At 47.4% G+C, this 26,892-nt stretch overlaps 1 protein-coding gene and 1 long non-coding RNA gene across 5 annotated transcripts in view; one reads left to right on the top strand and one right to left on the bottom strand.

The window, feature by feature from the left end:
• Positions 1–281: 281 nt before the first annotated feature.
• Positions 282–26,892, bottom strand: part of GFRA4 (GDNF family receptor alpha 4) — a 69,449-nt gene continuing 42,838 nt past the window's right edge. Inside the window, exons 1-8 of one of the 4 annotated variants that reach the window (XM_040698725.2) lie at positions 16,548–16,710; positions 16,030–16,317; positions 13,057–13,137; positions 9,828–10,173; positions 6,798–6,907; positions 5,757–5,891; positions 5,511–5,668; positions 282–3,863 (exon numbers count right to left, since the gene is read on the bottom strand). In XM_040698725.2, the coding sequence (XP_040554659.1) occupies positions 3,717–3,863; positions 5,511–5,668; positions 5,757–5,891; positions 6,798–6,907; positions 9,828–10,173; positions 13,057–13,137; positions 16,030–16,317; positions 16,548–16,572 (1,290 nt within the window). In that variant the 5' untranslated portion in view covers positions 16,573–16,710 and the 3' untranslated portion in view covers positions 282–3,716. Of the gene's footprint in view, positions 3,864–5,510; positions 5,669–5,756; positions 5,892–6,797; positions 6,908–9,827; positions 10,174–13,056; positions 13,138–16,029; positions 16,318–16,547; positions 16,711–26,892 lie in introns of those variants that run through there. The other 3 variants (XM_040698726.2, NM_204991.2, NM_001397717.1) reach the window with 3 other exon arrangements.
• On the top strand, positions 3,752–26,189 carry LOC121110582. The gene is made up of 4 exons (XR_005859806.1): positions 3,752–3,888; positions 3,971–4,131; positions 25,003–25,153; positions 25,926–26,189. It is a non-coding gene; the product is annotated as an uncharacterized LOC121110582 (long non-coding RNA).

Raw genomic sequence — 26,892 nt, forward strand, 5'->3', positions numbered from 1 at the left:
CAGCACTGTGCTCAGCACACACATCCCCAGAGCTCGAGCAGGTCCATGGGTGGCGTTGGTGGCTCTCCATTGATTGTGTCTCCACAGAGCTGTTTTCTCCAGGCTGGGGCACACCAGCTTGGAGTTTCCAGCCAAGTGTGGGGGCTCTGAGCCCCGATACTCTCTAATCTCCCCCTAGAGCATCCCTCCATTCCTTCCAGCTCCCTTATGGTGCAAGAGGATTGAGTTTGGTGTACAGTGCATGGGCACAGCTGGCACCGCGTCACAGACAACAGCGGGCGGTCAGGAAAATGCATGTGTGCTTTATTCATGGATATGTCTTGAATATCAACTCGTACAGAAGAGATAAGTACAGGTTACAGCCCAGCAGTACAGGCAGACACCAAGCATCCTCCCCATGTGCACACACACCCATCAGCACCCATCAGCATCCCCTGCCATCCGTGGGGGTACTTTCCCAGCACCACTTTCCCTCTCTGCTCGTGCTCTTGCTTGGACAACAAAGCAGTATTTGTACATACACGGTATCTCACAGATGCAAGGAACTGCCAAACCACTGCAAAATGGCGCTGAGCAGCCAGAAAAACAGAGTTCAGTGGCTATAGAAAGCTGGCTGGACGCTTCTTTTTTTTTCCCGTGACTCTTCTTTGTGCTTATGGAAGTCCCCGGGTATGGAGTGATTGCTAAAAAGTGGTCTCCTTTTCTCTCAGTCCTTTCCCTCTGCTGCTGTGACTCTTTATTTTTGTTTGCAAAGTTTGGTTTGTGAATGGGCTTAGAGGGGGAGCGGGCATTAAGTACTGGTAAAAAAAAAAACTAAGGTGGAATGGTCAGGAAAATTCATGCAGATTTTTTGATATTTTTTTTTTTCCAGCACAATATTAGCACCCATCCCAACCACTGGCCCCTTCCTGCTGCGTGGAGGCTCATTGCTCCGTGACTTTCTTCATTGTGAAGCATCCCCAGACTGCAGGGAACTCCTGGGAGAGCAGCAGGCAGCCCATTGCTGGGCGGATGCTGCTTCCAAACTCACACCACAGCACAAGGGATGAGGACAGGGAGTGCATTTTCAGACCTGCAAGGTCAGCTCTGCAGGTGTTTTTCAGACCCCATTCAAGACCACAACGAAGAACCCTCCAGCAGACCCCATTTACACTTCTGCAGGAATCCCAGCAGACCGTTCGCCTTTATTTAACCCCCTCATGCAAAGCCTCTGTGATATGATCCATAGGGATTTGCTATTGCCTTTCATGGCCTCAGGACACTTCTGCCATCCTCCCAAAACTGAGGATACAAGAAGACACCACAATGGGATCAGAGGGTCTGTTTGGCCAGCAAAGCTCAGGGACAACCAACATCCTAAGATGTTCAAAGCATGATATATACATCCCATCCCTTGCACACCTATCCTGTGCAGAGACTCAGCCCATGATGCAGGAAGGCCAAAGGCTGGTGGGGACCTATCTGCTGAAACTGGCGGGCAGAAGAGCAGGGCTGGACTACAGGGCTTGAAAGGAAAGCAGCAGATGAAGGCAATTTACAGCACGACCTCATGGTGTTGAGGTAGTTCCTTGCCATTCTCCAGTAGGGTTTAATCTTTCTCACTTGTGGCTTAAGAGGACGCAGGTTTTTGGATTTACACCTCATACTTGCACAGATGGCCCCAGTGATGCCTTGGATAAATGGGAAATGTTCACAACAGCTCAGGGCATGGCGATGGCACTTTGAAGGGAGGTATGGGACCTGTGCCACTGCCCTCCGCCTGCATCTCCAATACTGGGAGATCCTCTTGGCCGTGAAGTTTTCGCACACACATTTTGTTTCAGCACGTCCCCTGGCACCCTGTGTGCAAGACTGAGATCTCAGCGTGTTCCAGGATCCTGACTCCTGAATTAGGAAAACCCCAGGTGCAGAACATTAGCCAGGATACAGCCAGGAGGGTTTCTACCATGTCTTACACTTCCATAGATGTTCATTTGCAAACAAGAGTGGTTTTATATTGTACCAAACCCCAAGAAAGCCACTGCTGTTTCTCAGCAAAGCCTGAAGCATTAATGCAATGGAAAGTGCTCTGCAGGGAATGGGAATAAAAAGCTCCAGAATTTGCCATTTCAGCTGCTTCTAAACTTTTCTTGCCTCCAAATGCTGAGCAACTGATGTTGTTCCTTAGAGAGGCATAAACCAAAGGGAAAATGGGCTGCTGTATAACTTACAGGGACCAACAAGCTACTCCTGTCCCTCCTGTGGTGGTCAACCTGGAAAAGCTTTTGCCCAGGGAAACCTTGCTGCTTTTCCTTACCACCTTCTTTAATGGCTTGGTCGAGTGTGGAATTCATCTCCCTGCAATGCTCTAGGACACCCCAGCTCACTTCCTCAAGGGAAGACTCCTGGATGCTCATGTATCACAAGGTCATATATTTTCCCTTCTGTGCCCTTAGCAGCCAGGGAGACATTTGTCCTCACCCTCCATTTGGGTGGGTCACATCGCCAGCCTTTGCTTAAGTCACCCCTTGGCTGAGTAATTAGCACTTGGCAGGAGGAAATGTCATTAGTGTGCTAGCCTGCATGCAAGCTAACAAGGCTTTCCTCCACCAGCTATTCAAGGAAGGGGGCTGTAACAATCCGCTCCCTACCAGGGACATGAAAACCCTTTGTATCCTATCTCTTCATCACGTAGATAACGACATCCCTCAACTGTCCCTCTGTCTCTCTGTGAGACCAACAGTAGCACGGGTAGCTGGTGAGAATGGATTGTGCTGCACTCATATTGAGTCGTACCTGTGGCCTCACAGGCTTATCCTGCACATACAGAGGTTAGCTGGGAGTGGGATGACTTTGGCCCCTGGCTGGTTGGATGTCATGGAAAAATACCTACCCCAAACACTTCACAGGACCAGAAAATAGAGATGCTAGGGTTGGGACACAAAGAAAGCCAGCCATTAACAAAATGCAACACGTGTTTCTTCCTGAACATGATCAATACGTGACATGTTTCCCAAACAGGAGGGCCCAAGGAGTAGGTGACATCTTGGAGATGCATGCTGGTTGCATGTCGGCCGTAGTTTCAAGCAGGTGGATGGTCCCTGTGAGCCAATTTGTTGTATGGCTGCTTGCTCCACCCCAGAGGTGCTTCAGGATCCTCTCTGGTGAACAGAACCAACTACCTTCTCACCAGGGGCTCTGGTTTCTTCACTCTGGGCTGTCCTTTAGGTCCCGAGCAGCCCTGGAGATGATCTGTAAGACACAACACTTGACTTGTCCTGCCAAATGTCCCACAGTGTGAGTTGGGACTTAAGGAGATGTCCTGACAGCTCATCCATCAAAAGTCTTTCCCCTCTTGGCTGGGGAAGGTGAAAGCATTTTCATTGCAGCTCTCATTTCTTGACTCAGCTCTCTCCTTTGGCTTTTCCAAGGAAACAGTCTATGGCTCACAACCCCAATCCACAGAGAGCTGGAGAGACAACAACCACACTGTGGGGTGAAAGGTGGCCAGGACAAAGGATGAGCCGGTTGTTGGCAATGCTGATTGTATAAAATCAAACAAATTGGAAGATGGATGAGGAAGAGAAAGGGATGCCTACACATTCACCTCTCCTTCCCACCCCTTCCCTCCTCCTACCCCACCTCCCGAAAGAAGTTCCTTGTCTGGTTGTTTTGTTTTTGTTTTTTAAAGAAACCAACACAAAGAGAGTCACTGCCTGGCGTGATCCCACTCTGCTTCACATCATGAAGTGGCTCAGCACAGCAAGAGTGGGGGGAAGCCACAGCTGCAGCAGGGAGGCTGCCTGGTGGCAAGGAGCTGCTGGGCTGGAGGTCTCTGATGACAGACGAGTGGAGCCCCGCAGGAGCCTCTCCTCTCCAGCCACCTGCAAGAGAAAGGAAGATGCATGGGTGAGTGTCATGGTTTTCAGCCTTGTGGACAGCTCAGCTCTGCTGGAGATGATGGTGGTGAGACTTTCTTTTTGTAAGACAGGTGCCCGAATGCCCATTCTGGCCAGGGGAGATCCACACCCATGGAGTCATCACCAGCCAAAGACTTGACGTGGTGACCTCTCCAGGTGGAGATGTCCCCAAGTATTGGAGGTATCTCCATGGCATCAGCAGGCATTTCACCAAGCAGCAGCTGGGACGCAGGTAGGTTACTCCACAGGTAACAGCTTTACGTTGTGCCATAGGAGGTTCAAGTTGGATACTAGGAAAAATTTCTTCTCCAAAAGAGTCATGATGCACTGGCACAGGCTGCCCAGGAAAGCAGTGGAGTCACCATTCCTGGGGGTGTTCCAGAGCCATGGAGATGTGGTACTGAGGGACGTGGTCAGTGGGAATGGTGGAGGTGGGTCGGGGTTGGGGTTGGGGTTTGGGATCTCAGAGATCTCTTCCAACCTTAATGATTCCATGATACTATGAAAGTACTGTGCATGTGGCCATCTGGACTAGGCTGTCAGTCATGAAGGAGTTTCACAGCTTCTCCGCTGCTTGCAAGTAATGGCTTGGATAAAGTTCTCAGTGCAGAGTGTTGGCCTTAGACTCAGATTGCACAAAGGTTTGGTAAGCACCAGCCAGAAGCAAGTCCTCCAGCTCTCCTGCATGCAAATGGTTTTCTCCCCTGATGAAGGTATCTCTGTTCTGTGCATGGCCACCCATGCCCTGAAAAGCAGTTAGGGAAGCTGAGGCCACACTTCTGCACCCACTGCAAGACCTGATAACTGCTCAGTGAAAACAGAGCTGTGTGAGATGATCTGGAAGCTCCCAGGATGTACCATCTAGCCCTGCACAAGGCACACGCTCAGTCCTCAGAATCTAGTTAACTGACAGCTTCTGTTACCTGCATGTTCAGCAAATCAGGGTCACTGTTAATTATTCAACAGTAAAATAATTCAATCTGAAGATTACTCTAGTGGGCGTCGAATCAAGGTCATTGCTTTTCACTTAATAATAAAATATTTAATGCTTATTACTGTCATCATCAGTAAATTAACCTGGTATTTGTTTTAGAACAATTTCAATTTAATATTACTTTGATACTAAAAACTTGCTGCTGGGTAGAATCTTTCAGCTGAGGTTTTCCAATGCTTGGTGATCCTTGCTCAGTTAAGTTTCAATGTATGACCTCCAGCAGCTGCAAAGCTTTTCTGCACCTATGTGAATGCTCCACAGCTGGGCAAGGTGCTGAACCAGTGGTCCTGGTTCCCTTCTACACTCCCAGAAAGCACAGGGATGTTCCTAGAAAACCCATCTCCCTTATTAGCACTCAAGAAAGAAAATGGTGACCAACAAGACTGAGGACAGGGTGAGGGATAGGATAGCATTGCCTTGTGCTTGGTGTTGGGTAAGAAGATGCCATGGCATGAGGAAGAAGATGAGTCAGGGACTCTAGAAAGTGAAGGGGATGTTGTTTATCTGTATGTGTAGATGCAATGACACAGTTGGAAGAGGGAGCTGAGGTGAGGAGGGCTGGAGGACATGGAGAGGCATGGACACAGCCAAGCAACCCTTGGGCCAGGTTCTCCTACCTTGGTAGGCTGGAGGTGCTCGAAGATGTTCTCGCTGAGGGTTGCTGCAGCTCTGTTGGCGTTTCGCTCCTGCTTGTACATCTGCGTGGTGGGGGAGATGGATGGGGCTGTGGCTGCGTTCAGGTAGGTCCCGTTGCCAAAGGCCTGGATGGCATTTTCTTTGTGTGGGGAAGAGATGGAGAGAAGCACTATCAGGGAAATGCTCACAAGGGCAAGCACACGCATCCTTCCTTGGGTGATACTTACGGAGACAGACGTTGTCAGTGAAGAGGTGCAGGAAGCTCTCGCACTCTTCCTGCCGGTTGCCACTTGCGTTGCACGTGCACCAGGGTGCTATGCTGGAGGTCGAGTTGTCAATGTAGTTGGGAGTGATGGGGCTGCCTATGGGAAGGGTGGAGAAGTGTTACCCCAAAGCTGGGACTCCAAGGGGGGACAATGTCATCTCTTTGCTGCTCTCTTACGTTGCTCTGGTTAGTCTCAGTCATACTCCTAAGTGATGAGAAAACCCTTTTGGTGCTGGTGTCACAGCTCTGCTTTGCTCCCGGGGGGGAGAAGAGGGTCATTTTCTATCTCTTAGTTCACCCCACCACCAACAAAGCATTTAGTCAAATAAAGTGTGCTCTGAGTCTAAGGAATGGGCAACTCCCGGGAGCTGAGGTTTCCTAGTAACATTCAAATATTGTTTGTGAATGTTTGAGGAGGTTTTCACACTGGCATCAGAGAAGCCAAACTCAGCCTCCAGAATGGTCAGAGACAACAAAGGAAGGATTAAACCAGAATGAAATCTTGACCCAGATAGCTGTGGGTCTTCACTTTGGGATGGACCAAGTCCAATGGCCACTGGCGCTTGTCTTTGGACTCTGGCTGTGCTTGTGCTAATAGCTGCCAGCAGGGCCTCTGCAGCATCTGAAAACCCAGTCTGACATCCTCTGAAGTCAGCAGGATGACAGAGAACAGTGATTTCCAGTGGGAGATCCAGCAGTGGGATCAGGGCACACCCAGCAGGGCAGGTTCTCTGGGACAACCCATCATCATGAGCATCATGCAGGGTCTTGCAGTAGCTCGTGATGTGTGGTTTCCCTCCTTCTGATGCAGCTATCATGAAGTTACCCCATGATCATGGCTTAGGTTCCTTCTTTCACACAGCAGAGAGAAAGTGGGGTCTCCTTGAGATCCCACTCTCTGATGTCCACCTTGTTACCCTCATAGCCTTCAATTGGCTGCGATACAGGAGGTTCCCCACTCAGGGAGTGGGAGATAGAGCAGTGGAAGGACATGAGACCTTACCTATGATCCCGGTGTAAGCCAGCAGGCAGGCAGCATAGCTGTCCCTCCGGCAGCCACTCGCAGTCTGCAGGGATGGTTGGCAATTAAACTGGAACTCTGCATAACGCGACCTATTGGAGCAGGAATGCAAAAACACAGAGTGCCTTAGGTTGGAAGGGAGCTTAAAAATCATCGAGCTCCAACCCCCCTGCCATGGGCAGGGTTAAATGGGACTTAAGGGCAGAAATATTTGGGGCAAAAAGAGACATAATAGCACACTGGAGGTGTCCACTGCATTCGTACAGAAGGGGATAATATTCACAAGATTCTGTGCTGCTGTAGCTGTTGCTAAGCCAGATTGAATACAAAACACAGGTTTTCTTCTCGCCTGCCCCTCCAGCAAAGCCAGAAGTGAGTTTAATCACCCCGAGAGGAGATGTGGAGAGGTGCTGTAGGTCATGTTGTACAAGCATCCTCTGGGACTGCAAGAAAGGTGCGATCTTGGAAGAAATGTTTGTTTTCTGATGTGCAAAGCTGATTTTCAAAGGAAGAGCTGTTGCAGACAGCAAGATAATTCACTCTCTATTGCTGCTGTCTGACTCCAGAGTACTAATCTTCCCTAGAGACCTAAGCCTTCATTTTTGGACTGAATTGCTGAAAGAGAGAATCACTCCGGTCCACTTTCTCTCTCTACAAAGATTATGCTCTAAATGTCGCTGAGGATATCTTCAGTTTAAGGGCAATACCCAAAGGCTCTGATATGCTCTCTACATCACCATGGCTGTTGCCATCTCCTCTGCTACCAGCACCCACACTCAGAAGATTGGACTCTCTGGGGTCTGTGGAGTGAGAGGTGCATGCCACAGTGCTTCGACCACTGTTGTGCCTCAGCTTTTGTATGGTTGGGCTGAAAGCATCAAATCTCTCAGCACAAAGTGGTTTTGAGACCCAACTCTGGGCTTGTTGGGACCCTCCATGCAAGGAAATAGGGGAATCTTTCAGACATGCCAGTTGGCTCTTTGTATGTGGCTACCCTACTGCCTTGGTTGGATAAACCCAACAAATCATGCTGCCAAACAGATATTTGACACCTAATTCTTTAGGAATGGGACAATTGTTGGCACGTCTGGTGGCAGTTGGGCATGGCAGGGTATTTAAGTCATCCACATGGGGCTCGGGTAGGACATAGGACTGTTGGAGATACAGATACAGATACTACTCCTGTTAGTAGAGCCCACACCTCCAAGCTGGAAAGCTGAAGGGGGTTAGGATTGGTAAGAGGACTTAGCAGTGCAGCAGGGTTTGCCCTGGGGTATTTTACTCTACTTCTTCAAAGTGCCATGGTTTGTTCTGGGGTATTTTACTCTACTTCTTCAAAGTGCCATGGTTTGTTCTGGGGTATTTTACTCTACTTCTTCGAAGTGATATGGTTTGTTCCTAGCTCTCCTTGTGCTTTCTGCACTGCTGGCTTTGACCGGGTCACACTTCCACCCCTTGCTCCTGCCATGTCTCTAGAGGTTATTTTATATTATGCATTCAGAGACCAAGGAACCAGATAATTAACAGCTGTGCTGTTTGTGGGAAATGGTTTCCAGCCTCCTGGGAAGCAGCACTCTCCCCTTTGAACCTCCTCTTCCCCTCTGGGCCCACTTGTCTTGTTAGGGAGAGGGCAGTACCCGTCTGAATTGATTCTCTGGATACCTGCGTGGAATTTTCAAGCAAGAACTGGTGGGACTCGAGGACTTTGCATCTTTAGAGTCAGCATCAGCCCTGTATCTGTTTTTCTGTTATCAGCATTTCTGGGTGTATTAATGCCAGGCCACCCTTCCAAGAGGATGCGTGCTGTATGCAGCAGCCTTCACCTTCTCTTAGGAAAAGACAGTTTTTTAATGCACTTTAAGGATGATGTGCTGGAGGTGTTCAGTTCAGGAAGTCCCAAAGCCCAGAATAATTAGAGCCTGGAACAGTTCTGGGAGATATGTCCTACACTGGCCTTGCTCTTCTGCTCTCCACCAGGTGTCTGCTCATGGCAAGAGCTGCACACAAGATGTGGAGCTGGGAGCATCACTGCATAGAATCGTAGAATGGCCTGGGTTGAAAAGGACCACAGTGATCATCTGATTTCAACCCCCCTGCTATGTGCAGGGTCGCCAACCACCAGACCAGGCTGCCCAGAGCCACATCCAGCCTGGCCTTGAATGCCTGCAGGGATGGGGCATCCACAGCCTCCTTGGGCAACCTGTTCCAGTGCATCACCACCCTCTGGGTGAAAACCTTCCTCCTAATATCCAACCTAAACCTCCCCTGTCTCCCCTGGTTTAAAACCATTCTCCCTTGTCCTAGCTTCTGGATTATCAAAGACTTTTTGAGACATAGAGGGGTGAAAAAAAGTGCAGTTGAGGAAAAAATGAATCAGGAGTATGCATATGAGTATTAAGATATTTCTGTGTATGAGTGCATGCATGAGCCTGGAATGGACTCCACACTGCATCCCTGCTTAGCTTGCACCTTCCTGGAAATATTTCCATAGTGGCTTTTTCTTTGGAAACGAATACAAAATTGATAGAAAAGTTCAAATAAGGCTCCAACACAGATTTGTTCTGTTCATTAACACTTTCCATATCAGGGCATGAAACAAAGTCACGGATCTTGGCAAGGAGCCACTCACGCCATGGCTTATGTTAGCAGGTTGTGGTGAGCCAGTCATAGAATCATACAACCACAGAACATCCCAAGTTGGAAGGGACCCACAAGGACCATCGATTCCAACTCCTGGCTCCTCACAGCACCTCTCAAAACCCAATGTCTGAGAGAGGTATCCCAGCGCTCCCTGAGCTCCATGAGGCTGGGGACATGCTCACTGCCCTGGGCAGCCTATTCCATGCCCACCACCCTATAGGGCAGAGCTTTTTCCCTAAATCCCACCTGCCCCTCCCCTGACACAGCTCTACACCATTCCAGCTCTGGGCACTGGGCTGTCCCCAGTTGAAGAACCCCAGGCTTGGTTGGGTGCTGTCTCTCCACGTCACCCAGCCCACCACACCAACATACCTACAGACGTAGTTCTCGCGGCAGGAGTCCAGCGGTGCCAGGCAGTTGGGTTTCTCCTTGGACTCATAGGAGCAGGCCGGAACGATGGTCTGCCGCCGGCGTTCAGCACAGGCTGTGTCTTCGCAGGGGCAGAAGAGCAGCTCGTGGGTGTACTCGGGCGGCACGCGGTCGAAGAACTTGCGTAAGGCCTTATGGCACTTGGAGCGGTTGCAGGTGTCGGCCCGGGCCAGGCGCCGGATGCAGAAGGAGACATATTCCGTCCGCAGCCGTTGGCACATCTCGTCCACGTTGCAGGCTTTGGCGGCGTCCAGGCAGCGGTTCACCTGGGTCACCTCGTTCTCAGACCCTGTGGGTTGGTGTAAGATGGTGATGGGGTTTAGTGCTCAGCTCTCGCTGGCAGCAGCACCCCGTTTTAAGACCTTCCTCCCCACCTTTTCCTTGAAGCGGCCACCATTTCCAACAGGAAGGCTGTGATCATGTGGAGGCCACGTCTGCTCTGTGCTGCAGTAGAGCCAAATTCCCTTTTCCTGAGAGGTGCCATGGCCAGGCAACAAACCTCGCACCCCAGAACCTGCTCCACCTCATTCCTGCATTTAATAAAAGGAGGCTTTGCTCTACCTTGGGTATCTTTGCTCTACCTCAGGCATTTATCATCGTGAATTAACCACGTCAAGGCCTGGTGAGGAAGCAGCCATTAGGAGACGTATCAGTGTATGACCATGGCTGGAGCCACCAGTGTGATGGGATGTGTTCCAATGGGCTTTCTTTTGCCCAAGATCAAACACCGAGTCAGTGACCAAGCCAGATCTCCTGACACACCTGATCTGCTCAAACTCTTGCACCACAACTTCTTTTCCATGTGCAGTGAGTTTCCTCGGGCCTCTGGAGGTACAAGTAGACCCTGGAACTATTTCAAAAGTGGACGGAGCTCTCTTTTGTGTCAGGAAGAATGCCACAGAGTTACCAGTGGGAATCTGTTGAGACATTAAGCTCATGCTGATGGGGGAGATGAGAAGAGGCTCCTCCATGTGCTAGAGAAATGAATTTGAATACATTCTTCATCTCTCTGAATTAAGCCCATTACCTGAAGCACGCTTAGAAGAATGCTTTCCCCAGCAGAGAAGATTCTTTTTTGCAGAGGAAAAATCCTCAGAATAAAAGAATTTCTGCTGCAAAGTCAAGCCCTGCCTTTGACCAGGAGTTAAAACCATCCAGTCACCATGACAAGTGCTGAAGCATTGACAGTCACTCCGAGCACTTCAGAACTGGCTGCCCTCCTTTATTTTTGCAGCCATTGTCAGATGCTCCATCTCTGAGCTGTTTATTTTCCCCTTCATTTTGTCTCCGCTGTTTACTAGAAGATGAATTTCGAGTTCTTCAGTTATTTTACAATGGATGGCATTTTTGCTCGGTGCATTTCTACAGCATAAGTGCTTCTCCTTAAAAATACCCAGAGATAAATATTGTTCAGAGCATCAGTTTACACTGGGGAGCTGTCAGAAAATGGGTGGGAATGTTACTTGGAAGGGTTTCATTACCCAATCAGCTAATGAATCACAGGGAACGTGCTGGTTGTTCTCCTGCTCACATGCAACAGTGGAGGACTTACTTTTGACATTCACTATTACAGTTAGAGTGGAGGGATGTCATTCTGCTTCTATATTTTTAATGCTGGCCATATATTGTTTTTGTAAAATTGGGTTAAAACCGTCTATCACTCTGACCTGGCATAGCATCATGGGAGTGTTTCACATTTCAATGAGTTCTTGGGAATTTTGGGGGTGTATTTGTAAGAGGATCCTTTGGCCGATCCTATAATTCCATGCACTGGACAGGCACGGTGTGACAGGTCATGAGCTGTGTTATGGACTGTTCTGATGTATAAATAGGGAAGAAAAATTTAAACCAAAAAACATCATGTGTCTCAATGGATGCTGAGTCCTTTGGTACGTATCCCTGCTGCTCCAGGCTCATTGGCTTTGCTGCCCAACCAGTTTCAATCTGCTTTAAAAACCTGTCTGTGTGTTAATCGTGCATAAAAATCCCCATTCCTGGATGGATTTCGCTGTGCTCTGAAGAGCCCCGTAGGACTTCTAGCAAAAATAAAAAGGAAAAAAAAACTCTTGTGAAGAAGGCCGTGACCTGGCAAACAGCTTTGTGCATGCTTCACTTTGCATGCTCAAATCAGTCAAGTGGAGTCAATAAGAAGATGTGAGGTCAGGGAGCATCTCCCTTCCCTTTGCTGGTCAGATTGTCAAGGGCTGATGGGTTAATTTGCTCCTGGACATTTTCACCTAACAAGTGCCTCGCTGTCGAGGGGACCGCAGCCATCCATCAGCTGCAGGGATGTGCTGCTCCTTGCTTGCTTGGGTGCACTCCAGCTGTGTCCTCCACCCCAGAGCCAGGTGCACGCTCAGGAAGAGCTGTGAGAGGACTGCTGCTTCGGCACATCTTTCAGAGACACAAGTGGAGCAAATCACCTGCTTCCATGTGGGTATTCTGGTAACAAAAATCACTGTTGGTAAAACTTCCCCATGGCTTTGGTACAGGTTGTTTTGGCAGCTGTGACATAGGTGATGGATGGCTAAAAGCTGCCACACTGACCTTTTAGCTGCTGAGCCAAGGGTTCATGTCCTCAAGGGGGTTAAAAGGTAGAGCAGCTTTGCCGTTGTTATTAAGGGGATTACATGATACAGAGCAGAACACGAGCCTGAGTCCGCAGGCTGACCTCAGAGCATGGGGTTAGAGGTTGTGATTGGGATCAAGCCAGTAGGTTGGGCTCCTGACCTTTTTGCCTTTGGGGTATCTGACCCTCTGATTAATGAGAAAGCACCTTCTAGTCTAGTAGCGAGCAGCCATCCAGTGCTCACCAGGGTTTCTGCATTGCACAGGTGATCCACCTGCTATGGAGAATCAGCCCATGGATGATGGCTCAACACAAGAGGCCTTCCTACTTTGCCCCTCAGCCCCAGCCCTTCAGAATGGGCATTTAAAAGACAAACAATAAAAATTGCAAGGGTTTCTTCAGGGGACATATTCATCTACCTAGAGTTTGGCACAGTATTTGTTGGAAGGTCCTTGAAAAAAAAATGGTTTCAAGACTTTAGCCATGCAGTGCTTTGTAAAGAGACCATGAGAGACCACGAAGGACTGCCTCCTCCTCAGCACTTGACAGCCAGTTCTCCCACTTTGAACCACCTAGTGTAAGAGCATCTTCTCAGCCACCTACCTGCAGTGATGGAGGCCAGCCGGACATAATCAAAGCCCCTGATGAATGGCTCATAAGGAGAACTTTCCAGCACGTTCATGCCTGGTGTGAAAAGAGCATCTGATGAGAAGGCAGCAGAAGAGCCTGAGATGTATAAGGCTCAACAGTTGCAGCATACATTGGCTTGGTTGGTCCAAGAACAACTGTGCTCTAATGGTCATGAGTAAATGGACAGTCAAGGTCACAGGAACTGTTGTGACCATATCCTTAGAGAAGAGACTAGAATGCAGTTAGGCTTTAAAAGTATATCGTAACTATGGAATAGATGAACCCCTCAGAGAACTGTTGAGTTGAAACCTTGTATAGGTTTGTATAACTCCTGGACCCCTTTCGAGATTGCCACTGAGGACACCAGATCATAACACATGCTCTTGCTTGTGGGCAGAGCTCATACCATCATAAAGTCAGAGAATCATTAAGGTGGAAAAGACCTCTTAGGATCATCAAGACTAATTCCAACCCACCCCCAGCATACCCAATGACCACATCCCTCAGTGCTGCACCTCCACAGTTCTGGAACACCTCCAGGGATGGCGACCCACCACTCCCCGGGCAGCTGTGCCAATGCCTGACCACTCTTTCTGAGAAGAAACATCTCCTAATACACAACCTGACCCTCCTCGGCACAGCTTGGGCAATCACCTCTTCTCCTATTGCCTACATGCATTGTGTTTCCAACACCATGTTTCCAACACCAAAAACTGCCATTTTTTATATATCCCTCCTTTGTTCAGGGGTCCTCATCTCTTTCTAGGATGCAAGTTGGGCACCATTCCATTTTCGTATTTATTAACACCTCTCCTCTCCTTGCCAACAGCCCTCTCTCACTTGGCACTGAGCTAATGACCCACAACTCCTTCAGACACTTCCCCTCTTCATTTTTAAGTCGCTGGGAAGCTAATTTTATTCAATCGGTGCTTCCCTTTCATCCGTTCAATGGTCTGTAATGCCCCGTCACCCTGATAGATACTAGAGAATATTATTGAAGCAAACAGCTCGGTATCATTTTTTTTTATTAGACATTTAGATGGATATGGACAGCAGCAGCAGATGTACTGGCTGGGATAAAAGGACTATCAAACCTCTTGCTCTGGGCATATGCTGATCACCAGCTGCGGTCAGGAAGAAATGGCTCCCAGGGTACACAGCACTGTGCAATTACCACAGGTGCATTACAAGGCAGCTTTACACCTTCATTGAAATATCTTGCATCGTTACTGACTGGAGAGGGGCCCATTTGTATGTTCCAGCATAGCAGTTTTATGTCCTGGTGATATAGCACCTTATCAGAGAATTGTTATCGGGTTGTCATCGTGTTATTGTGTCTCCAAATGGGAAGGTGGCTAAACACAGGCACACACAAGAGAAGCTGAGTAAATAGTACGCTTTATAAATTCCCTGAGCACACACTTCCACAATTGATTTTATAAGAGGGCTTCTAGGAAGCTTTTTACAGCCTCCTGGGTACGTATGACTGAAAGACAAAGCTCTACAAGGAGCACGTAGATTGGCTTCCTTTCTCAGTCAATTAAACATGTGTAAGGACTCTGAAACATGTGACTATTATGAAATGTATTTCCCCCAGGAAATTAAGGTAAGGAAATCAAAGGCTTGAGAGTGTGAATCTGCAATGCAAGTGAGCTTGATGCTTGCAAAAAAGCAGGGCTCAGAACATGACAGCAGAGAAGTAGGGCAATCTCTTCAATAACCCTTCCACAAGAGGAGGTCCCAAGCTGCTGGACCAACATCCCACCCAGCCTGGCCAGCATCCATCTGGAGATGCACAGCCGGCCCCTGTTCTCCCTGCCATCCTCTCCCTGCTCTTCCAACAGTGGGAATCCTCCTGACACCACTGTCCTGCACACCAACATTGCTCCAGCCCACTTGTTACCCAAGCCCTCTGCTCTTCTCCACGCTCTTCACTTGGTAATTAGGGGAAAGATCAGATCCTGGGTGGTGCTGGGGCCTCTTATTTCCCAGTCAGTAGGTATCACCATGCTCTGTGCCCTGCAAGCTGCACTATCATAGAATCATAGGATCAGAATCATAGACTGTCCTGGGTTGAAAAGGACCACAATGATCATCCAGTCTCAACCCTCAGCTATGTGCAGGATCTCCAACCACCAGACCAGGCTGCCCAGAGCCACAACTTTCACTACTTGAAAGCTTTCTGAGCACTTGATCAAGCAGTTCCCATTCTGGTGAGCTGGTGCTTTATGGTCTCCATCCTCTTCGTTTTGCTTGACCTTTTGGCCTATCACCCCTGCACCTTTCCTTCCAGCTTTCAGCCAGCAGTGTTTTATTAATCTATTTCGCAGCCTATGGTTGGAAGGTTCTGTTTTATTCCCCATTTTAATTTTCATGGTGCATAAAATACTCACCAGCCTGACAACGAAGAGTTATGACCACAGAGGTGCCATTTTATGATGACTCTTAAAAAACGTCAAAATCCAAACTTACTAAACACCGGCTCTAGGAACACTTTAAATTCCAACTTGATGTCACCAGCCCCAAATCTTCACTAAGCTAAAGACACCCGTGCACTTGAGATCCTCCAAGAGAGTGATTTGTTTTAAATTTACACCATTTTTTCCTTCAGTGCACAAACTTTGTGCAGTGCTTCTGTAAAATATGCAGCTTCAGGGCTTGGCTAGCATACTTCTATTTACACACAAAACATATCATGCATTTCCCCAGAGAATATCTCAAGGTACACTGGGAACATCAAGAAAAAGAAGACAACATACAAAAAGAAAGGAGGTGTCTCAAGCTTTCAGGATATCTTTCCTAAAAATGCCAATTCTATGGGGCATCATAGGTCCTGAGATGGAACAGGGTATGATATGTATGATCTTCATCACACTGACTTTTGTGTTGGGCAGCTCTACAGAGGGACTTCGCTTTTGGGAAGACCATAAGAAAAGTGCACCGTACCCGACTGACCTTCCATCAGCGTATGGTGGATGCTCCAGTAGACACTCAAGCAATGCTTCTCCTTTTTCATGCCTCGCTTGCACTTGCAGCCGTAGAGCTGGCTGGAGAGCAGGGCAGTCACTGTGCTCCGACACTGGTTCTTGGCGTCGGGGCCCAGCTTGTTGGCTCCATTACCTGCGATACACTGCCGGAGGGTCCTGAATTTGGAGCTGCAGATGGGGTCGTTGGTGCAGGACTCACCTGCCTGAAGGCAGTCCCTGCTTGAGCTGACAGCTTCTGCCATACCTTCTGCAAGAAAACCAAAGGAGGGATGTGAGGCTGATGGAGCAACCCTGGGTGGGAGATGAGTTGTGTATCCCATGAGGTGGACCAGGCTGGGATGTCCACCTTCACATACAAAAGTGGAAATCAACCACATCACCACCTGCTCTACAAGCAAATACCTTGCTTCTGAAGTTCTTAAGCAGGCAGATCTCCCCCCAGGGTGTCAGCTGGAGGATTTAAATGCCCAGGCTCACCTCTCTTACTCAGGAATTGCAACATGATCGGGCTGAAATGCTCCAGCTGATGAAGAGTGCCTGCCTCCTACGCCTCTCGTTGAGGAGCCAGAAGGAGAAACCACCTCCATCCTTGAGACCAGGGTCTTCCTGACTTGAGAGAGTGGCCCCAGATGGGGTCAACCTGGAAGCCAGATTGTACATGCTTGTCCTATCCCATTTGGAGCATAGAAAGCTCTCCAAGGCCTTTGCCCCCCTCACTTCTCTATCTCGTCTCTGCTAACTGACATTAATACAAGCCCAGTCTTGTTGGACACTCCACTCTCTTCTCCTTGTACACAATTTAATCTTGCTCACAGCATCCCTGAATCTCTGAGTTGCTTTGTGTGGGTCATTTTGACATGAAGCCAGCCCACATGTGTCCCAGGAGTTGGCCTTTGTTTGCTGTCGCCACCTCCCCAGGACTCCCACTGTTTTGTCTTGCCTTTTACCAAATGCCTACAAATTCCCCTCAGAGTTTCTTGTGAAAATACTAAATGCTCTGTTCCCCATGCTGCGAGGACAGAGAAAAGCACTGGAGGAAGGAGTCATTGCTACATGCACACCAATATATTAAACACTGCCAGAAAGGTTCAGTGATGCCATATCCCCATGGCCAGGAGCAGACCATTGCAATGCTACTAAATGCTCTTCTTTACAGCAGGATGGCCACATCCAGAGTGACTCCAGGGGATGGGACCTGTGCAATGGCATGCCAGGGGGGCTATGAGGGGCATGGTGGAGAGAAAACAGGAGAACTGTGCTCCTTCCAGTTGGTGTGGAGCTCTGGAGCACAATGATACAGGCCAAGGATGGCTGCACCATGACTTGTGGGAGTGGTGAAGATGGAAGCCTGGTTAATGAGAGGGAAGATTCAGTCCCGGTTTCTACAATGTGATTTCTGATTCTGCTGTACTATAAAAACAGAAACTGCTGCCATGACCTTGAAGGATGACTTCTCAAACAACTCCCAGAGGAACTCCTTGTCCCCAACAGTTCTTGTCTCCCTCTGGATGGGAACACATTACAGCTTCACAGGGTAGATAAGGCGGGGGGAATCTTCTCGTTTCTGAACCCTTACAGGGTGAGAACCAACTCGGACAACATTACAGAAATCTCTCCAAGGAAAGATGTGGGTCCAACACTCCCATCTCCAAGGGCTTAATTAGATCTCCCCTCTCTCCAAGAGTCCATTGATTTCTCCAGAGTTCTTTTGTCCTCCTTCCACCTGTTGCCTTCCAGGCCCTGAATTTCTGCTCCTGCCTCTGCTACTCTCCCCGTGCATGTTGAGCCCATTGCATCCATTCCCTCCATCCCTCCTCCCTTGGCAGTACCAGGCTGTTTGCTGAGAAGGAGCTGCTTCTGTCGCTCTCTCTGATTAGAGTAGAAGGTAGCAGCTGGAGTTCAGATATTTCAATTACGTTTATTACAAACTTTGGGTGAACCCACCAGGAGGTTTCTCCTGAAATACCCCAATGGCATCTCAAATGTAAAACCTTTCATCAAACTCCAGCCTATTTCAAAGTGCCTCATGGCCAACGTCAGGCTTTCAGTTATCTCAAATCGCACAACACCTCAAATTTGAGTTCCCCTTCCTCTGATTTATTCATAGACCTGGTTTATTTAGCACTCAAGGCTTGCTTGGATCTGCCAAATGTGGAGAGAGAAATTATTTCCAACACATAGAAAACTCTGCCTTGGGCTGTCATATCTTGAAGAACTCAGAACACAAGGAACCAGTTTCCTTGAAATATCATTCAGTCTGCAATTTCTCTGAGATCTATAAAGTGAGCAGGAGCTGTAGTCTCTGCCTTCAGACACTGCTGCATTTTCCATGCACAATCTTTCTGAACAGAATCTGCTGGGGAAAAAGAGCACTTGACTTAATTTTGCCCCGGCCCTCTCCAAAGGATCTCCTCTGGCCTCCAATAAAGCATGGCAGGCTTTATTTTACAGGAGATGACTTTGTCAGTGTCATGTCAGCCGCTACAAAAGTAAGTTAAAATAGAAATTACAGCCCTCCTTCCCCTACTCCTCTATGTGAATGGCAGAAGATACTCCCCAGGATAGTTATAAACACAGCCAGCCCATAAAAGCCATAAAATTCCTTGGGATCTCACCGAATAAATCAAGCAGATTGACCATTTGAGAAATTTCCCTGCAAAAATTTTAAGTAAATATATGCTTGCTCGCAACACGGAAAAAAGGCTGGGGGGGTGAATATTTACAGCCCGATCCCAGAGCATCAGACACCCTCGTGCAGAGTTTATGATAGAGGTGTTTGAAGCAACCTTAACTGGAGCGTCACAAATGACCCATTCATGTCACTTAAAATCCAAATCATTCAGGGGCTTTTATTGGTAGCAATGTCTTTGCAACTGAGGCAACATAACGCTGCGTTCTCCTCCTCGCGCTACCCTTGAGAGAGTAATTTTATGCAACATTAAGAGAGCGCCTCTCAGGGAACAAAAAAAAAAAAAACAACAACCCTGAGATCTATAAAATTGATGGTGCTTCCTAACAGGCAGGGAGAGAGCAGCATCAGGTCTGCTATCCCATTGACAGAGCAGCCTTTCCAGCATCCAGGCTGGACGTGGCTCTGGGCGGCCTGGTCTGGTGGTTGACGACCCTGCACATAGCAGGGGGGGTTGGAACGAGATGATCATTGTGGTCCTTTTCAACCCAGGCCATTCTGTGATTCTATAATTCTATGATTCATTATGGCTTCACCTTCGAAAACACCACTTTGCGGATGCTCTGCCATGGGATTTTGCTCCACATCTGTCCCCAGCAGCTCAGTGGGGGTGGGGAAATGTGTGTGGCTTGGTAGTTTTGTGCCTCTGCTTTTCTAATAATGCAACTTCCAGCTCCCTCTGCTCTCTTTAAAAGCCCATTTGTCTGGATTTTTATTCCTCGCTTGCTGCTAATTTCACGCTGTTTACGGTGGGCAGATGGGGTAATGAGTTTATTTTCCCATCCTGTTTGTAGCCGTGTGCCACATCTGTTTCTACTCTTGCTTACCTCGGTGACACTAACACAAAGGCACTCCTAACCTGCAGGGGTAAGAGAAAAATATGGCTCTTCCATTGCGTTCACCTATCTCAAAATGCATTTGGTTGGATGTGGAGACCTGACTCTCCTCCAAGGAAAACGTTTCCTTCACCGTGGAAATGCAGCTGTGTCTAGCATACAGAAGTATGAAGGTGACACTACATGCCAGCTTGGAAACAGCATACAAATCCTTTCGTATGACCATGCAACAACTCTGGACGCTGCACTCTGACTTTCTGATCCTTCTTGCAGCAGGATCTGGGTTGTAGATGCTTTGGGAGGCACCACATTACGTTGCACCAGAGGTGATGGTCTCCAGTCATGCACCAGGGGAGGGTCAGGTTGGGTATTAGGAAACATTTCTTCTTGGAAAGGGTGGTCAGGCACTGGCACAGCTGCCCAGGGAGTGGTGAGGTCACCATCCCTGGAGGTGTTCAAAAATCACAGAGATGTGGCACTGAGGGCCATGGCCAGTGGGCATGGTGGGATGGGTTGGGGTTGGACTTGGGGATCTCGGAGGTCTTTTCCAACCTGAATGATTTTATGATTCATGGTGCTGTTCAGCCTATGGCTTTGGCACACCTCCCCGTCCCTTCCAGGTTTTGGATATTTTAGGTGCAAATCCATGCACAGTGCTACGAAGTGATGAACACTGTTATTATTTCCCTGACAAGCTGTTGACTCCAGATAATTTTTTTTTTTTTGTCTTTTGCATGGTTTGTTGCTTAGAGGAGAACAGCCATTTGAAATCTCCAGCAGAGCAGCAGAAGTGGTTTATTGCCCGTTTTGTTTAGTTGGACGTCTTTTACGTAGTTCTTCCTAAGTCAGGTCTGCCAAATCTTGCACAACGAGCATGAGTGTTGCACAGAAAGCTCCTGCTCAGGCTCAGTCCCCTGTGCTCACCCATCCTCTTTGCTATGGGCACACTCTTGCTTTGCCACATCCTTTCCCTGCCACGCTCCATAGGTCTTCTGCTGACCAGGCATGTCAAATGAAACACGACGTGGCTTGTGACAAGCTGTCCCCCTACCAGCCTTGCTCCTCCTGTAGAACTAACTGGCTTTTGTCATGCTGGTTCAGTCTTCCAGCCCACACCATGTAAATGATGGGGGGGGGGGGGGGAGGGAGCTTGGGATGTGTGCTTCCATCCTGTGCTAATGTGAGAGACATCTGCAGAGTATAGGTCTACACCTGTACTGGGTGTATAATGGGCACCTGACCATTCTGCTGTGTTCATCAGGGAGAAATGATCGTCATCAGGACGTCCTAATAGGCTGCTTGAAATTAAACCTGCAGCACAGAGGTTGGTGCTTGCTAGTAGGCAACTGCCTGATAACCAACAGCTTTCTGCTTACCCAGAGCTGCTGGAAATAAGTTGTTACTCACATTTTTTCCTGGAGCAAGAAATGATGGGAAGGGAGTCCAGAAGAAATAGTCATAATATTTCCCACGTATCCGTGGGCTAATAATGATGCACCGATGGGCACAGGTGACTAACACTGGCAGTCACTCTTTAACCTTGTTTAGACTGTTTTTCCATACCCAGAGTTTACAGTCAAGTGCTGAGTGTCACCTAAGCAGCAAGCCTCTGTATGCAGAACTATTTGCCCACCTATTGTTGAAATAATAGTTGCAGAATGTGCAGTGGACTGCTTTCCCTGCAAGCACATGGTTTTGGAGGCACATACCACTACCTGCATACCTTAGATTTTCTCCAACGTGAGAAGATGCTGTGGCTCTCAGGTGTCCCTCCCTCCAAGGGCCCCATTTGGGGCACCCAGGATTGCCTGGGGCATGTCAGAGTGGAAATGCCACTGGGATTTGGCTGTCTGCATTGCTCTTTTGTGCATGTACTTGGCCTTGTGTTGCTGGACAAAACAACTATATCATGCCTGAACTGGAGATGCTGATGGTCCTTCTCCCAGATCTGTCAGAGAAAAGCCCTACCAGGAGATCCCCCATGCCTTGTCCAGAACTCACAGCTGTCATCCAGATTTCATAGTGCCCTGAAAAGCCCTTTGGGATGCTGTTTTGCTGAATTAGATCAGAGCAGCTCACGCAGCAAAGATGTCAGCATACATTGCTATCAACTCTCTGTGGAATTGGATGGGTTTACAAACATTACATACACAGAATGAAATCCCCCAATGCAAAATGATCTTCTTTTGCTAGCAGATCTTCCTGGTCAGTGTTGGGCTGGAGGAATTTGCTAAGAACACCTCGGGAATGTAATGTTTGAGACTGCCAAAGTAATGCCAGAAAGTTTGAGCCAGCAACCAGCTACGTGTCTCCAGCAGGCATTAAAATGCACTAAGCTGAGTCTTTGTACGTAAATATCTGACCTTTCTTCCCTAACACTAAGGTTATTAGCAGGTTTTTATCAATATTGGCTAGATGCATTCGAGCAGGACTTTAAAGGCACTTGGGAAATACAAACAAATGTGATAACATTCACTAAGTGGTGCCTTCTCCTTTAATAGTTGATCCAGGTAGAAGATAATTTACTCACTGAACAGAATCAAAACGAAAAGGAACCTCTTTCATCTGTATTGTCTTCCTGTCGTAGAATACATCTCACCTTGACACCTTCAGAGAAACCTGAAACTACAGACATGATGGCAGGGAATTTATTAAGCAAGACATCCTACCCACCACTTGGCATGATGAGTCTGCACAAGTCTGATGATGAGGACGTGGTATTGGTGGGCTATTCTCTGCCCCGTGGGGACTCCCTAAGGCTGCAAAGTGAGAGTGAAATGTGTTGACCGTAAGTGCCAAATGGAAGCAAGAATCACTCAAGGAGGGCATGGTAGGTTGGGGTTTAGACATGACCATTTGGAAATGAACTCAACAATCCCGCATTCTTCTTTGATAGTCCTTCTCATTCATAGCTCCCTTAGCCATCTACCGGGAGGCAAGTGTCACTATGACTTTGCTGAAGGCTGGAAAGGTGAAGCAATTTATTTGTCACTCACCAAGTCAGTGATTATAATTTGACTGGGAGAAATAAAAGAAAGAAAACAAAACAACAGCAGCAGCAAACCAACCGTGAGCTGGGACGTTAGTTGCCAGATTGTGTCTGCAAACTTTAAGGCTGGAAGAAAGCCTTTAGCCCTCTGGATGTCTGTAGTCTGGTGAAGTCTACAAGTCACATCATACTTTTCATTACCCTGAAGGAGAAAAAAATTCTTCCTGAAAACTCTCATGATAACTTGGAGTGAAGCCTCCATAGTTATCATTATTCCCCCACACTAGCACATCCTTTCTGACAAGACCTCAGCCTTTGTTTTATAAAGATGCCTCTGGAAAGCCCCATCCTACTCAGTTGACTCAGCCAGACTAATCACCAACTCAGCTCTAAACAATGTTTTTACAAAACGAAGATGCAAATCAAAGCATCATGCTCAGTGCCTGACCTGGTTGCAAAGAGTTGCATACCTGACCTAAGCAAGATTCATCCATCTCACTGGAATGGAGGCTTACAGGATTTGAGCACCAGCTTGTCTCCTGTGCTTCTTTTATCCTTCTGAACTGTCACATTCCTCATCCAGAGGTCTCCCTGTGTGCTGCACATGGCTCAGACATATTGATACCTGATTTTGGTGGCAAGACGAATATTCACCCAAAATATGAAGGTGTGCAAGACCTTTCATTGCATCACTTCAAGGCTGATATTTGTCCTGTTGAAAGCACATCCCAAAGAAAGTGACTCATTAAGAACATCAAGAACCCTTCAGGCAGAATTATCTTTATTCTTCCTATTATTCTGATCCCAGGGAGGCATTGTTGGCATCCCGACTCAAAGAGAGGAATTTGTTGCATATTTTCTTGGAGACATGGCACAGTGAGGGAAATGTAGAGAGTATTGCTCACACCTAGCATTTATTCAGTCAAAAAATGCAGCTGATGGGAATATATACGGACTGTAGAGCTGAGGCACTAAGTGTATTGCTTTGAATGTGTATTTATTGCTGGCATTTTAAAGTAACTCTTACTGGCATATCAAAATACCTCCAGTGAAAGCTGCCATTGAAAGAGGAGTCATTATCACCTCAATTGGCACTGTATTCGGATGAAGTGAAGTGATCTAAAAAGGAGAGCAATCGCCTGTAATGCTCCACATGCTGGTGACTTCCATTTGCCTTGTCCAGCACTGTGAGATTTTCTCTTCTCCTTTGACATCCTTGAGAAGAAGAGTGAGACATATCAGATCTCTCTTGGGCAATGATGAAAGCAACAGTCCTGACAAGGTGCTTCTCTAAGGGAGATGTAGTCACAGCAGCCCCACAGATAGAAATCTATCCCTCCCTGGAGGGAGGAGGATGTTATTAAACATGTGGCAAAAGGGGGCAATTTAAGGTAGGAAGCAGGAGATATCAAAAAACCCAGTTACAGTTGCATTGGTGATTATTTGATCTGTGACACCATCAGGAGGGAAATGACCAACTCAGACGTTGGGGTTGAGACACAGAGAGGAAATAAAAAGCCTCTGTGTCTGCTAGCACGTGTAGGAGGCACATGGTAAGGCTGGCATAATTCTATGCATCACAGGGTCACAGAATCACAGAATCATTAAGGTTGGAAAGGACTTCTAAGATTCCCAAGCCCAACCCCAAACCATCCCGCCATGCCCACTGACTACGTCCCTCAGTGCCACATCCCCATGGTTCTGGAACACCTCCAGGGATGGTGACCCCACCACTCCCAGGGCAGCTGTGCCAGTGCCTGACTGCTCTTTCCGAGAGGAAATTGTTCCTAATATCCAACCTGAAGCTTCCCTGAAAATAGAGACAGTCAAAGACAAATGGAGGCCTACACGTGGGAGAGCGTGGAGAGCTAAAGGATATTTTAATCAAAGTCAACATGCCAGTTGTTTACAGTAGTCTCCCCCACACAAATTCCATGCAAAAGTTCATTACCAGTAATTGCCTTGGAGCTGATTTTCCCAGCTGCAGAGGAAATAAAGTGCTACGTGCACCACTTATTAGTGCAGGCATTTCTCTGATACTTGCAATGGCTCTTCGCAAGAGAAAGTAGTGATCAGATTATGCCTCTTACCCACAGGCACTGGGCTATGGGACCCCAAAAGAGCTTAGTACGGCAGTATTTGGGGGTCCTCAAAAATCCAGACCTGTAGCAAGATATTCATTTAAAATGTTACAGAGACCCGTATGTCACTAGGAGATTGGATAACACGCTGTTGATGTGTTTTCATTGTATTTCCTAGATTAACCTGAACATAAACACTTTATGTCCTCTCCCTTTTTCTCAGTTATGGTCAGTTGCCACTAAAACAGCATTCAGAGGTTATTGACTACAGAGACTACAGAGAAAGTGAACTCCTCTGCTTTCCTGCATTTTCATCCATCTATTTATCTCTCTGTAGGCCTCATGATCAGATCAGCTTCTCAGCCCAGATTTGAGTAAATCTGATGCTCAGCTTTCTGAATTCCAGCTAGTGCCTTAAAGGCTGTCTTCTGCCCAGCAGGGTGAGATACGGATCTCTTTCAGAGCCTGCAAGAATTTTATACACACATGTAAGTATACATATGTAGTTTTAAACTCCCTTAACTCCACTTTTCTTCAAATCATTTGACTAAATGTTCTGGTGTTTGCCAACTATTTGAAATCTTGCAGTGTTCTACCAATATGTATGGACTGCTGCAGGACTTTTGTTCCTAAGAGCCCATATTTGCCAAATAAAAGGTTTATTTTTTTCTTCCTACAAGATACCCAAATAGAATATTCTCCAATGTGGACACTGGGATAGGCTCCCCAGGGAAGTGCTCATGGCACAAAGCCTGCTGAAGTGTTTGAACGACGGTCTCAGACACAGGGTTTAATTTTTAGGTAGTTCTGTGTGAGGCCAGGAGTTGGACTCAATGACCTTTGTGGGTCCTTCCCAGCTCAGTTTATTCAACCCTTCTGTAATGCAGTCTCAGCATCCACTGGATACTGCAACAGGTCCACTATATCTAAGCCATCATCTCTGTTTTTTCCTCCTTGAGGTAGGAATTGATGACTGGTTTTGTACTACTTCACCTCTGTGTTCACTGGAGGCCACTGCAATACATTTTCTTGAGACCACACAGACTCCATAAAATTCATCAGGCTGTAATATTTCTGGCACTACTCATTTTTGTGCCCACACACTATGATATTAATTACAGACTGCTCTGATTCGAATTGATATGTTACCCCCAAGCCTTCTTCCAGTGGCAGTGTTATTTCCTGCCCATATGGTTCATCTCCAGGTGACATGGCTTGCCAGAACTCAGGTGCTTGCTTTCTTCTCTCTTTGACTTTCAGAACTCCCTGCCCAGGTTGGAAAGCCTGTTTCATTATGAGTCCTTCTGCATAAGAGCCCAGGAAGAAGAACCATCATCTCCTTTCGCTCCAGGAACAAAACTCTGCAAATCTTTCTCATCGTCTATTACAGCAGCATATCTGCAATGGCCTGGCATGGGCCAAAATCTGTATACACTTACACTTTTCCCCAGATATCTTACATTTCTGATTTAGATTCCTCCTGCCATGCCCTTTTTTTTTTTTTTTTTTTTTTTTTTTTTTTTTTTTTTTTTTTTTTTTGTGACCCATTTCAGGGTCAGGAAACATTTCTTTTGTTATCTTCCTCTTTTGCTGCTCTGCCCCCACCATCTTTCAGCATATCATCAATGTATATTGCAGTGTCCTCATTTCCTTCAAATGACTCTTGCACTTTCCTGTCAAAAACCTCAGGAGCAAGTTAAAACCCAGAGGGAACTCCTCTCAAGCAATAGCTCCCATCAAGGGCATTGGAAATGCAGACTTTCAACATCTTCTCGGCCAGGGCAATTTGCAAGGACCCAAGAGGGCAGCTAACAGCATAAAAGAAAACACATCTCCAGTCATTGTCTTGAAAGCATCCCCCTGGCAAGCAAAGGAAAATATTTTCTCTAAATATTCCTATTGAGTTCTTTGGGATCTGAGGGGCTTGTCCTTCTTTCCTGCTGTTCCCGAGGGCAGGCACACTGCAGTAGCTTCTATTTTTAAAACCAATACCCAGTGTTAGCAGATAGCCCAAGCCCTTTTAATTTCTGTCTCATGAACGGAGGAGCATTTCTGCAGGCTGCAGCACTGAGTGTTTGGAATCTGAGAGCACACATTGCTACGCCTTGTTCTCCATTGGCATTGAAGGCATCACAGTATTGTTGTGTTTTTCCTTTTTTATTATTATGGTTTATCTATTTATTTTTCCAGTCAGGTCCATTCTTTCAGTTACCATGATTCCAAGTCA

This window comes from Gallus gallus, chromosome 4 (genome assembly GCF_016699485.2).
Source record: "Gallus gallus isolate bGalGal1 chromosome 4, bGalGal1.mat.broiler.GRCg7b, whole genome shotgun sequence".
Taxonomy (NCBI): Eukaryota; Metazoa; Chordata; class Aves; order Galliformes; family Phasianidae; genus Gallus; species Gallus gallus.